Here is a 13,576-nt window from a genome sequence, read left to right as displayed (position 1 = left end):
AGTTTGTGTGTACAGTAGGTCAACGGCTTTGTGTTCGGTAATCTGTGCGGTGAATAGAGCTGACAGTCAATACAATCATGCACAGTAATATCTTATTAGATAAAGGGCTATATAGCAAAAATCAATATCATGGAGATGTGTAATATAAGCAAGGCCGCAGCGCTGTGGCACATACACGTTATGGAAGACGCAGGAATGTGAATAACCTCACATGTTCGCTAATATTCTTATTTAACTTGAGGAGGAAGTTTGATCACAAATGGCCTGAGGCAGAAGTTGTGGAGGAGTCAGTGCCATGCTCTGTTTAAATCTAATTTCTAATGAACATTTATAGTATTTATACTTCGCATGTCAGTCTATAAATACATTTCGAGTCTTGCATTTGAAATCTCTTACAGCTTTGCATACATTCGTTTACTAAACGTAATCGGACAAGCCGTCGTGTCAGCGGCGTCTAAATCCGAGCTGAAGTTCTGAAACGTTTTCCTCACAATGGGAGCATGACATCCACTTGCTTTCTGTTCTCTCTCAAAAGTGCGTACACACGGCCTCGGGTAATGTGCAGCCAGCCACACTCAAAGCTGAATTCTATTACAAGTACATTGATATGCAAAAAAGGCTTGAAAGGGCATTTGATAATGACGGTTTTTTTGTTTTGTCTGATGTTGGGTTGCAGTCGCCTTAAAGTCATTGTTCAGGAGGTGGGCTGGGCAGAAAATAAGAACATTTCTCATTGAATATGTTGGACAAAAAGTCTCCGTCTGCCAAAAAATCCACTTCACGCTGTACTATTTCAGGATACTGAAATGGGAAAATTGATTAAAACCCTGAACTTGTGTCTCTGGTCGAACACAAGGTTTAACGAACTGTTCGGCAGAGTGAAAATACAAGACATGGCGTATTTTACAAGGCAGGTTTCAAGGCTATAGTTTGAACTTTAAAGCTATCCACCAACTATAGTGATTGCATCACCTAGAGATTAAAACACATTAATGTCTGGGCTCCTGTGTATGAATCGAGATAACAAGGGATTTGAACAGACTTCAGTTTGAAGCGCTAATCAGAGGGTGACATGTAATGAGATTATTTTCACATGGAAATATCAGACGTATGCTAATTCTAAATGGTGACAGACAGGCTGCAGTGTAGCACACATTAAACAAGGCCCTCATTACGTAAAGGCTGATTGCTAAACATTAACTAAATGCTATCTGACGCTGTTTTCCCCTAATTATTTTTGCTGCCTTATTACATGACGTAAGGCTGTAATCAGCAAGCCCGTGGAAATGTTTGAAGGTGCGGCGTTAATGAATTGTGACAGTAAGACTGGGAAGAAAATCGGGGGGGAAAGACAAACAGAGGGGGGGGAAGGACGAGCACGAAGGGATGGGAAGAAGAAGAGATGAGCTGTCAGATAAATGTTTCCGGAGCCGAGAGTAGTTCTGATCATTTCAGGGAATTTAAATTGGTTTTTTTTTATCTCCTGAAATCTGTGAAAAGGCTGGAATATAAGAAAACTGTCAAATAATCAAATCATCGAGAAAAGGCATCACAGAGGAGACTGATATTATTCCAGCTCTATTGAGATATCGATTTTACATTTCAGGGACACTTCTGTCTCCTCACACTTTGGAAACTCCTCAGGGATTCAGGGTTCATTGATATCAGAGTGCTGTTCCTTTTGTTGAGGAGAGACATGTTGAATGTACTGTGAAGCATTTGACTTCATGAAGACATAAATCCAGCGTTCAAAACAAAACTATATATTCCTTACAAGCAACATTTGTTACAGCATTTCTATCTGATCCTCATCTTCTATGAACCGTGTGCAAAACAACAAGTGTTGAAACGAGACAAACGAGCTCAACATAAAGCGAAACAGTCCAGCAGAGCTTTTCAATCTGAATATATCAGTCCGAGGAGTAATGGCTCTTCAAAAATTATTGAATTAAGTCTCTCGGGGGACAACCGAAGTCAAGTGATGCCTCGAATATTAACTTCAAGAGTGACCTTTCATTATCCAGTAGTGCGCTTAAGCTCGCAGGACAAACGTCTGAGCAAGACTGACATAAAATAATAATAACTTAAGATTTATGTCAGCATTTGATGCAAGTTGGAGGATCTGAAAACAAGTTTCTGGTTGCATGTAGGTGACAGAAACAATGATAATATCTAAAAACATAACCTCACTCAACTGCAGGTTATGTGTCTCACTCCATATATTGAGATAAAGGTAGCGTATGTTTCAAATGATCAGCATTAGCTCCATCAAGACTAAAACCTCGCGGCTCGACCGTGTCCGTGTGCCGCGGTGAGTACAGACGTGTTCGTGATAACACAGGGGATTAAAAGTGAGCTGACATGTCGAAATCAGATGTCGTTAGCCGTTTCCCTGTTTCCAGTTTTTATGCTAAGCTAAGCTAACGGTCTGCTGGCTGTAACTTAATATTTAACAGACATGTATGGTATCATTCTTTTTTATCTAACTCTCAGAAAGAAACCAAATGAGTGTGTTTCCCCTAAATGTCGACCAGCCGTGGAATCCGTCTGCGACCCGAGCAGCAGCATGTCCAAAGTTGTTCAAGGCGACACTTTGAGACTAAGTTTACAGTATACTGTCTGGAATCTGCAGAACTGGTGACACATCCACACACACTCACGTCAGCCATTACAGATTCATGTATGCACGCACGCGCACGCATGCACACACACACACACACACACACACACACACACACACACACACACACACACACACACACACACACACACATTACTCACTCAGCCACTACTTCCCTCTGCTCCCATACACGCACAAATGCATGCACACACATATACACGTATACACGCGTTGACACCCCCATAAACAGCGTTAAATCTTCACCACGTACAGCTCCGATTGTAATCTGCCAGCCAGTTGCTAGGCAACACTGGAACTTGTAATAGCACTCATGGCCCGCCGCGGGTGGGGTGGGGGTTAGGGTGTGGATGGGGGAGCCGGGTGAGGAGGTTGTGAGGTTTTTTTTATTTAGAGGTAGCTTCTCTGGGCAGAATGATGACGGGGCGCTCCAACTGATGGAGACTTGAAGGCTCATCCTCTTCCTCCTCCTCCACCACCTCCTCCTCCTCTTCTTCCTTCTCCTCCTTCTCCACCTCCTCATTCACCTCCTTCTCCTCTTCCTCCTCCTCCTCCTCCACATCCTCCTCTTTCTCCACCTCGTCATCCTCCTTCTCCTCCCCACCTCCTCATCCTTCTCCTCCTCTTCTCCTCCAATCCTCCTCCTTCTCCCCCACCATCCTCATCCTTCTCCTCCTCCTTCTCCTCCTCCTTCTCCCCCACCTCCTCCTGCCACCACCTCCTCATTCACCTCCTTCTCCCCCACCTCCTCATCCTTCTCCTGCCTCCTCTCCTCATCCTTCTCCTCCTCCTTCTCCTCCTCCTTCTCCCCCACCTCCTCCTCCACCACCTCCTCATTCACCTCCTTCTCCTCCTTCTCTCCCCCTCCTCCTCCTTCTCCTCTTCCTCCTCCTCCTCCACATCCTCCTCTTTCTCCTCCTCCTCATTCTCCCCCTCCTCCTCCTCTTCCTCCTCCTCCACATCCTCCTCTTTCTCCACCTCATCATCCTCCTTCTCCTCCTCCACCTCCTCATCCTCCCCCACCTCCTCCTTCTTCTCCTTCTCCTCCTTCTTCTCCTTCTCCTCCTCTTCTTTCTCCTCCTCCTCCTTCTCCCCCACCTCCTCATCCTCCACCTTCTCCGCATCCTCCTCCTCCTTCTCATCCTCCTCCTCCTCCTTCTCCTCTTCCTCCACCCTCCTCCTCTTCTTCCTTCTCCTCCACCTCCTCATTCACCTTCTCCTCCTCCTCCTTCTCCCCCTACTCCTCCTTCTCCTCTTCCTCCTCCATATCCTCCTCTTTCTCCACCTCCTCATCCTCCTTCTCCTCCTCCACCTCCTCATCCTCCCCCACCTCCTCCTTCTCCTCCTCTTCTTTCCCCTCCTCCTCCTCCTCCTCCTCCACATCCTCCTCCTCCTCCCCCACCTCCTCATCCTCCACCTTCTCCGCATCCTCCTCCTCCTTCTCTTTCTTCTCCTCCTCCTTCTCCCCCACCTCCTCCTCTTCTTCCTTCTCCTCCACCTCCTCATTCTCCTCCTCCTTCTCCTCTTCCTCCTCCACATCATCCTCCTTCTCCTCCTCCACCTCCTCATCCTCCCCCACCTCCTCCTTCTCCTCCTCTTCTTTCTCCTCCTCCTCCTTCTCCCCCACCTCTTCCTCCTCCTCTTTCTCTTTCTCCTCCGACCACCCAACCATCTCTGTAACCATCATGGGACTCAACACTAATGACGTGTCTCTAGTTCTAAGAGGGGGGACCATGTTGTTCTGACAGAAGTCAGTGTAGGAGAAGGGATGAGTGACACATAGTAATAAAAACTATTTTTAAAGTGAATATACTCGATATATAATATTAATCGTCATCTTTAAAAGAAAAACGTTCTTTGGCTCCGGCACCCAAATCTCTCTGGTCTTATTTAATCTTATATTATTTTCATTATCAATTCATCTGCTGATTATTTTCTTGATTAATTAATTGATCATTCGGTATAAATGCCACAAAATAAGACAAATACCCAAAATAATATCCCCAGATACCATGTCTTAAACAACGTAATATAATCTGCAGCAGTCTGGGGGAAATAAAACATTAAATATCACAATATTCTAATCAAACACGTCCACATGGACACATTGATGATGTTGTTCAGTGTGTAAGGAAAGGTGGTGTCTTATCCAGTTGGAATTTGGTTGCCTCGCCCGTCCTCCTTTCAGGCGGACCAACACATCACCCCAATGTGATATTCTTCCCCCTCCAACCCTAAGAGGCAACCTGGGAGCAAGTGTGTCAGGCTTAGTCAGGCTTACTGTACCTTCTCCCTGTCGCCAAGCAGCCATAAATTACCCCCCCCCCCAGTGAAGAAGCAGCGCTGCTTACTGGAGCTCAACCGTGCCGAAGGGGGCAATTTAAAAAACATTATAATCACATGAGAAGAAATGTCTCTGGCTTGATAATTATTAGTGGCGAGTGGGGGATATCTTTTATGCTTGTTTGGTTTGGCTGCAGTGCAGCAGCATAATGGACTTCTTTCACCAGAGGAAATAAAAACAACCATTCATAATTCATGCAGCTTTTAGAGTTATGGTCTTTTGTCTAAATTCATCCATAACAGCATAACAGCACCGCTGTTTTAAAACAACAACACGATGCATGTTATAAATTACACAACAGTTAAAAGAATAGTTTGATATCTTCCCGTCTTTATGCTAAACAAAGCTGACGAGTTATTTCCCTAAAAATGTCGAACTGTTCCTTTAAATGTGAGTGTTTGCAGGTTATCAATTTGGCTTTTTGGAACCTGGACTGGGATTTTCAGCCAACAGCCATTACTGATGCAGTCGTATGTTTTCACACCCTCTCTGGAGCACTCGCACTCAAACACACACTCGCTTACGATGCAGCAAGGTCCCTCAGCTACAATAACAGTGACAAAGTCTGAAACTGTGAGCACCACCACAGTCTGCCCAGGCATATCTGCACATGGACCATTTGGTCTAATTTCTCATTGAGCCTCGCTCCAGCTCTGCTCGTCATCAGCCTTTATGGCCCCTGACAACTCATGTGACAAATAGCCTCCGGGCTGCCTCTCTCCGATACCTCAGCCCCCCCTCGACAATCTGCACTTCTTCTTTGATGATAATCGTCTGGTAGCAAAGACTGACCGTGTGCATCAGCCATGGGGAATCGCTGTCTGGCATCAGAATCTACCAGCTGCCAGCGTCAATCACCAAGTCTGTTTGCAGGCCACTGTTTGTAGTGTTGTAGTGAAACCATGCCACCCTGTGGAGGGAAGAACGTCAGAGCACATCAGATTGATGAGCAGATCACAGGTTGTGCAAAGCCTACATCCGAAGTTGCATTCTTGAATTCTCTTTTAAACGTTCTCCCTTCACCGTCTGAGCACTTGGGTCAGACACAAAAACAGTCGGCGTGTCTTGCACAAGGACGTGTTAGCGGGATGGATGCTCCTGACACTGCAGCTTGAAGTCGAGTCCTCTGGTGGAACGAGGGTCTCTTTATACACACGTCGCACAGACAGCAGTCCAGATGTGCCAAACATGCAAAGATCACATCTGGTTCTCTTGGGAATGTAAAGCAGATGCTGTCTTTGTGTCCAGTGTGTGCAACCTGCTCTGCACCTTTCTGAGACGCTGAGATGTGGTTTTTGGTTGTGATCAGTGACTCTGGATTGAATGCGACCAATTTTCCAATTGACCAGTTATGGCTATTTTGCTTTCAGACAAGTGGAAAGAAAACCTCCAAAATACACATTTAGGTGTTTATTTCACTAACTTTGTCTATATGCGTTCGTAGATTTATCCTAAATTTACCAACATGTAACATTACATGATGCTATAATTGATTTATATAGCTTTTGATTTGATTTAAAATGTGATGGCTGTTGACAGTCGTATGGAGTGATACAAGGAGACATCTAAATTCCCTCTGATAAAACCTTTGACACTAATATGTCAACAACATTAAACATTTGTCAACATTTTGAACCTGGCTTTATCCAATGTACTGATTATATATAATAAGATAATGCATCTTAGGACAAACGATGATGAACGATAAAACATTACAATAGATAAAAACATGTCAATAAAAGGACGATATCAGGTAAGTCTATAAAAGTGGGTTTTATGAAGTGATTTAAAAGAGGTTACTGATTCTGCGAGCCTTGTCTGCTCAGGCAGGTCGTTCCAAAGCCCAGGGGCCTTTTTGGCAAAAGCACGGCCCCCTTTAGATTCAAGCCTCGACATCGGAACAGCCGGACGGGCCGCGACGTTACGAATCCCACTATAGTGAAGGCATGACCTCCCCTGCCTGTGATTGGCTAGTACTGACGTTTCTGAAGTAGCTCTCACATGGATGTATAAAGATAACACATGTCTGTCATTTCCCTTATGAATGCCTGTGCATTCAATTATTTTGGGTTGAATATAGAAGGATATAGAAGACCTGAGGATCTAAGGCGGCAAGCTGGCTCATAGGGGACTGGGGTGATGTGATGTTGCCTGTAAAAACCAGAAAGAAGCCTAGCTGCTGCATTTATGGTTTTATTTCAACAAATCATGCAAATCTGATATCTTATTTCACTTTGCCACGGTGCCAAATTAGCTACAATGTTGCTAGCAGAAGCTACATGCTACATACATTTATTTATCCATTAAAATTGGTCAAAAAGGGTTACAAATATATGTTTTATGACAAAATACCTGCAAAAATGGGTAATGTAAGATGGGTAATGTTGTATGTCATGTCTCTTTTAAGCTACTGGATGCCTATGATCTATCTATCTAAACCATACTTTGTGGTTAATGCTAATTAGCTAATGTTGGCATGCTAAATGGTGAATATTATTCCTGCTTAGCATCAGTATGTTAGCATGCTGATATTAGCATTCTGCACAGTACAGCTTCCTGTTAGCATGACTGTAAACTCTGGTTTACTTACAAAATATGACCGAGGTTTGTTGTATTTTCAGGCTAATCTATTGCGTTAATAAAGTATGGAACTCATTTGCAAAACTCTGTTACTTACAAAGTAAACATGAAATATGAATAGCCTACTTAACACAATATATTTAAGCATTTTGGCTAAATCTCAACAGATGTGTAGCTACATTATTTTGTCAATACCGTTGAAATATTAAATATATTTGCAACATGCATGGACATATGTTTAGTTTAAAGTAAATTCAATTAGGGTTTAATAATAAAAAAGGTTACATTTGTGCGCCTTGCTTTAAAAGCTTTAATACACACACGTGTGAGGTGCAGCTGTGTAAGTGGTGACTGGGAACGAGTCAATGTTTCTCTTTGGTGTTACACTGAAGATGTGCCTCTTGTTTTGATGTGTCTCCATCTTGCCAGCTGGAAAGCAGCTTTCTAAAATAGCTTTGCAGCTGTGTCTTTTTTTAGCCTCCACGTTTTCAGCGTCTCCAACCTGCCGACTCGGGTTTAGAAACTAGCATTGCTACAACTAGTGAATGCACGTTTGCTGCAGGCCTTTCTGATGCGGGACTGAGCTGATACAACGATCAAGTAGGACGTGAACAGTGGGTCTGCAGCGCTTCTGTCTGAGCCCCGGTGTCAAGTTCTGTGTGTGGCCGCCTGGAGAAGCTTGATTTCCCGGAGCCACGCGCTGCGATGGAGCGGTAAGACTTCCACTGCACGAGGAAGGGTTTCTGAAGTACTGTCAATCCACAGACTGACTTAATGTTCAAGATGAGTTGTTTATACGTCGATGTATGGTTACATAAGACATTAAACATAAAGAACGGCATCCATTAGAAAAAATAAATAAATATATATATATATACACACACACACACACACACACACGTATATATGTATCTCCTTCATTAGGACCTAATGAATGGGTCACAATTGCAAATATGACTTGAAGCTACTGAAGCAAAAATGATAGTGTGTATATTTATATTTATACTATATATATATATATATATTTATACTATATATATATACTATATATATATATTGTGTGAGTGTATATATGTGTGAGTGTATACAGTCAGTCAGTACCAGTCAAAGCTTTGAATGAGAAGGTGTGTCCAAACCTTTTAATTATTTTGAAGCCCCCAGGGGGCTCCAAAGAGTTTCAGGGGAGGTTCAGTGATTTGGAAGTGAAAAAATATTACATTGATTATTATTAGTTACCAAAAGAAGAATCAGCAATCACATAGAATAGGCTAAATGTGTGTGATTTGGTTAAAGAGATGTCAATATGAGACTATCTTGGCTCAACTGTTGAGTGTCTATGGGATCAAATAGCAAAATCATAATCCAACATGGATCCAGGAAATGAGTTACACTAAGCAAGTAAACTAAATGGAGTGAGGGGGTTCCTTCTTCCAAGCTTTGTCTAACAGAGCGGTGCTCGTCTCTTTTGTCCCCACAGCTCTGCTGCAGTGAAGCACTATAAGGCGGCCATGTTGCTGAGTGGTGTCGGTGATGCTCTGGGATATAAGAACCAGCTGTGGGAGTACAACGAGTCGGGACCAGCCATTCATCAGGTCAGTGCACGACCAACATGAAAAGAGGGTCTTGAGTCTGTTTATAAAGCTAAACCTCAACGAAAAGGTGTAGCTACACTAAAATGTCTACCCGTCTGTCCTTGCAGGAGCTAAAGGAGCTCGGTGGTCTGAAGAACATCAAGGCCGAGCTCCCTGACTGGCCGGTGAGCGACGACACAGTTCTACATCTGGCGACGGCTGAAGGACTGGCAACTGGTGAGGTCAAAGTGACGTTTGCTCTCTCGCTCTCTCTCTCTCCGGTTTCTGTCTGTTGTTCCCTCATTTTGTTTCAAACGAGGAGTTTATTGGCTTTATCTGATTGCTGTTCGGATGCGGCGTCATCGGGACGCACACCACACCCCCCTCCTCATAACTAAAGGTTAAATCTAATTTCCAGTCTTGCCTTGCCTCGCTGCTCTATTACGTCTCTGCACAAGTGGAAGGAAAATTGCAGTAAATTCAACCTGACCTTTTACTGTGATGAGGCAAACAACCAGCCTTGTTAACATCTTTAAAAAGTTAATAAGGACAACGTCTTCAGGGAAAGGTTCAGTGTGTAATTCTGAGAAATAGGAGGCTGTATTTTACCTCTAAACTGGGTCCATACAATCTCTAACATTTATATTTCTTAGTATTTAATTCTTTATATTGTGTATTGCATTTACTGAGGGCTGTAGTCCACACTCTGTTGATCATGTTAGTTCAATGTTTTAAGTTTTACACATTGAACCTTTAACTCTACGTGGTCTTTCTTGTAGGGAAGGCGGGGGAGGAGCTCATGCATGAGGTGGCTGCTCGATATGTGCAGGGGATGAGAGACATGGACGGGAGGAAACCAGGACCATCAAGCATTCTGGGTGAGACAATGTCTTCGTTTTAAAATCATGTCGCATTTATTTGTAGCAACAAGTTCTGACTCTCGTTTTGCTCTTTTAGGAGTGTCCCAGCTGAAGCCTGGAGAGGAAGGGGGCTTCAGAGTGCCCTATAATCCAGAGGGGACGGGCTGTGGAGCGGCCATGAGGTCCATGTGCATTGGCCTCAGGTAAGACGCTTGTGCTGTGAATTAAAACATAATAACTCAGTCTAATCCTTATGCATGGATGTGGTTATTATTTTCTAATTGTCAATTACCTACAGTGTTGCTTCCCTGAGCAGGTGCAAAGCATCTCACCGACCGGCCGAAGTAGAGAAAATAAAATCTGTTACAAATGGATTTCCATTTGAGTGGCACTATATTATCAATTTCTATCTCTACGTGGCATTTGTTCCAGCACATTGAGGCACCTCTCTGTTGTTAGGACTGGTTTTCATTTGTTTGCAGTAATAAAGACTAATAACTTTCTGAAAACTCTTAAAATATGAATCATAAAATGCATAAAACACACACCCAAAGACAGTAAGGACATTCAGAGTATCTACAGTTTTATGTTAAAGGTGGACACAATGATTGTAGATCTGAAGAATGCATTAGTCCCACCTGGTAACATGTATATATAAATCCTTTTACTCTTAACGTTAGTATATATAAAGTGAGAAAGAGTTGCCCTTCTTATGTTACTGATGTGACTTTCAAAGTTAAGGTCAGAGTCCAAATTAACTCTGAGGTAAGTGTGAATACATTCCCTCACTCTGGTTTTTGGGATCTACGTAAAGTATCTCAGTCTTATCTCAGGATCGTTTTCCATCGATTAATCTTACCAATCAGATCCCAAAAACAAGCTAATCTTTAGGTTGGAGAAGCTACAGTCGGAGTCTTTTAACATTTTTGCTCTAAATGTGATTTAATTATCTTTTCCAATGAAGCCACTCATTGTTTCAGCTCTAGACTCGACGCTAGAGGTATTCATTAGGATCTCATTGGATGGGATTAATTTGTTTTTTAAAATTGTATAAAAACATTCAGGTAGGTACGTGAAGTAGCATTATTAAAACTGTGGTGCGCACAAGGACACGTGAAAAGACTTAAACAACTTAAAGTTGAGGCACGCAGCCAAAGTATCCAAAGTAATTTATATTAAATGCAGCAGTGGAATAAATGTACATTCTTTGATCACCAAGCAGAAAATAAATAATTGATTTTCTGGTACATTAGCAAGAACTGGAGAAAGTCAATTAAAGCGTAAATAGAAGTAATTACTGGAAACAAAATGTATCCAGAAACCTCCAGCTAAACATCCTTCATAATTAATGTTGCGAAGGACTTTAACACTTCGTCTCCGCCAGGTACCCAAAGCCTGACCAGCTGTTGTCGTTGGTGGCGGTTGCCGTGGAGACAGGCAGGATGACCCACCCTCACCCCACTGGTTTCCTGGGAGCCGTCGCATCGGCCCTTTTTACCGCGTACGCCGTCCAGCGCCGGCCAATCACGACCTGGGGTCTAGGCCTGCTCAACGAGGCCTGTCCAATAGCAAAGTGCTTTATTCAGGGTCGAGGCTTCGCCGTGGAAGAGACGGAGCGAGACTGGGACTTCTTCTGTGACAAGTGGCAGTGGTACGAGCTGCTGTTCGGCTGTCATGCTGCATTTAAATCCCCAACATCAGCAACTTTCTGTTAACCTATTACAGCCTGAAGGTTAATAGATGGTGGCATGATATTTGTACTGAAATGTTCCCGGTCAGGGTCAGTGCAGCAGCATCGAGCTCAGTTTTATCGTCGCTCCTGATGACCATATAAAATCCATACGTAAATATATTTCTTACTTTTCAGTTAGATATCAGGAGGTGGAAGTATTCAGATCTTTTATTAAGTACAAGTAGCAATACTACAGTACAAAAACACTGTTACAAGTAAAAGTATTAGCGCCGAAATATACTTAAAGTATCGAAAGTAAGTCATAATGCAGATCGTCATAGTTACAATGTTGCAGCTGGTAAAGTCAGAGCTCATTTTAATGGCTTTATATATTGCTGGGTAGCTTTAACCCATAATAATATAACTATTTATTTATGTATAGTCATACTGTGCCAATGAGCCAGTACTTCTTCACGTCTACATTACATCGGAGGATAGTAAGGATGTCTCTCAACTCCGTCCACAGGTACCTGGATTTCAGAGGCATCTCTTGTGGGGTGGGGCCTGTGATTTGGCCCACCTCCTACGGCCCAGCTGAGAGAGACGAAGCCTACAAGAGCTTCAGCCTGTCAGGCTGGGCGGGGCGCAGCGGACACGATGCTCCGATGATAGCGCTGGACGCCCTGCTGGGGGCGGGCTCAGACTGGGAGGAGCTGATGAGCAGAGCCGGCTTCCACGGAGGTCAGAGTCAAACAAAATGTCTTTGATCCTGTTGATCTTATAGGCTGAAAAGGAGTCTTAAAAAGGGTCATATAGTATGACATAAAAACATTCAAGTACATTATTATAAATGTCATAAAAGTATAATATGGCAAAGTCATTAAAATGTCATAGTATATAGTCTGTAAATAATACATCATAAAAACATTAAAGTATAAAAAGTCATATTAGTGTGCCATAAAATATACTGGTATAGTACGTCTTAAAATCATAGTATATTATTAATCCATAAAATCAAAGTATAGCATACCACAAAATTCCTAGAAAAAGTCACGAAAGTCATATTATATAGCACGTTATTAAAAAGTCATAGTAAATCATAAAACATGTCATAGTATGCCACCGTTACACGTCAGCTAAATTACCAATAGAAAAGACCTGTCACATTTCCCGTTTAACATCTTAATCTGTGAAACTCTCTATACTTCTTCCTGCGCAGGCGACAGCGACAGCACAGCAGTGATTGCCTGCTGCTGCTGGGGCCTCCTCTACGGCACCCAGGGGGTCCCTGAGGGCAACTACTCCAACCTCGAGTACCGGGACCGACTGGAGCGCAGCGCCGAGCAACTCTACGCCCTGTCACACTGAGAAGGCCGCCACAGCCTGCGGCACTGACTGAGTGTGTCCCAACATCTTGCACCGAGGCGAAACTAGGACACACACTCTGACACATTGACATAGAGCTGGTTGACAGCAGTACATCGATCCAGAGAGCTGTCACTGAGCCACAAAGTGTGGTGTCATACTTTGCCTGAAGGTGAAGAAAAGTGCCCCACTAACCCAAAGAGTCATCTCTGCCACAACAAGGACTGTGTGCCTCATGAGGCGGGTTTATAAAGAGGGGGTCCCCCTAGTGACAATTTTAAATTAACATGCAGTATTGCACCACAGAGTGAATCAAATCCAAGCTAATGAGCATGTGAAGAGAATACAAAAAATCCCCCGGGGAGGTAATTGCATAATTTCTTCAGCCTGACATTACGGCAAATGCTCATCGAGCATCTAATTAACTGTGCTCTTGTTATTGTCTAATAGAAATGTATTTTTCTGTCATTATAGCCCGTTACTTCATGCAGTGCAGAGCAAAACTGTAACAAGTACAGATGATGCAATAAACTGATCAAACAAAGC

General features: G+C 43.2%; 1 protein-coding gene across 1 annotated transcript in view; it reads left to right on the top strand.

The window, feature by feature from the left end:
* adprh (ADP-ribosylarginine hydrolase) overlaps positions 1-13,575 on the top strand; it is a 34,383-nt gene extending 20,808 nt beyond the window's left edge. The window contains exons 2-9 of the mRNA XM_029455773.1: positions 8,125-8,275; positions 9,040-9,154; positions 9,262-9,370; positions 9,913-10,011; positions 10,091-10,196; positions 11,378-11,644; positions 12,192-12,406; positions 12,885-13,575. Coding sequence (XP_029311633.1) covers positions 8,268-8,275; positions 9,040-9,154; positions 9,262-9,370; positions 9,913-10,011; positions 10,091-10,196; positions 11,378-11,644; positions 12,192-12,406; positions 12,885-13,033 — 1,068 coding nt within the window. The 5' untranslated portion in view covers positions 8,125-8,267 and the 3' untranslated portion in view covers positions 13,034-13,575. The remainder of the gene's footprint in view (positions 1-8,124; positions 8,276-9,039; positions 9,155-9,261; positions 9,371-9,912; positions 10,012-10,090; positions 10,197-11,377; positions 11,645-12,191; positions 12,407-12,884) is intronic.
* The last annotated feature ends 1 nt before the right edge of the window (position 13,576 follows it).

This window comes from Cottoperca gobio, chromosome 19 (assembly GCF_900634415.1).
Source record: "Cottoperca gobio chromosome 19, fCotGob3.1, whole genome shotgun sequence".
Taxonomy (NCBI): Eukaryota; Metazoa; Chordata; class Actinopteri; order Perciformes; family Bovichtidae; genus Cottoperca; species Cottoperca gobio.
Note: the sequence above shows the minus strand (reverse complement) of the source record. Positions and strands in the feature narration are given on the sequence as shown.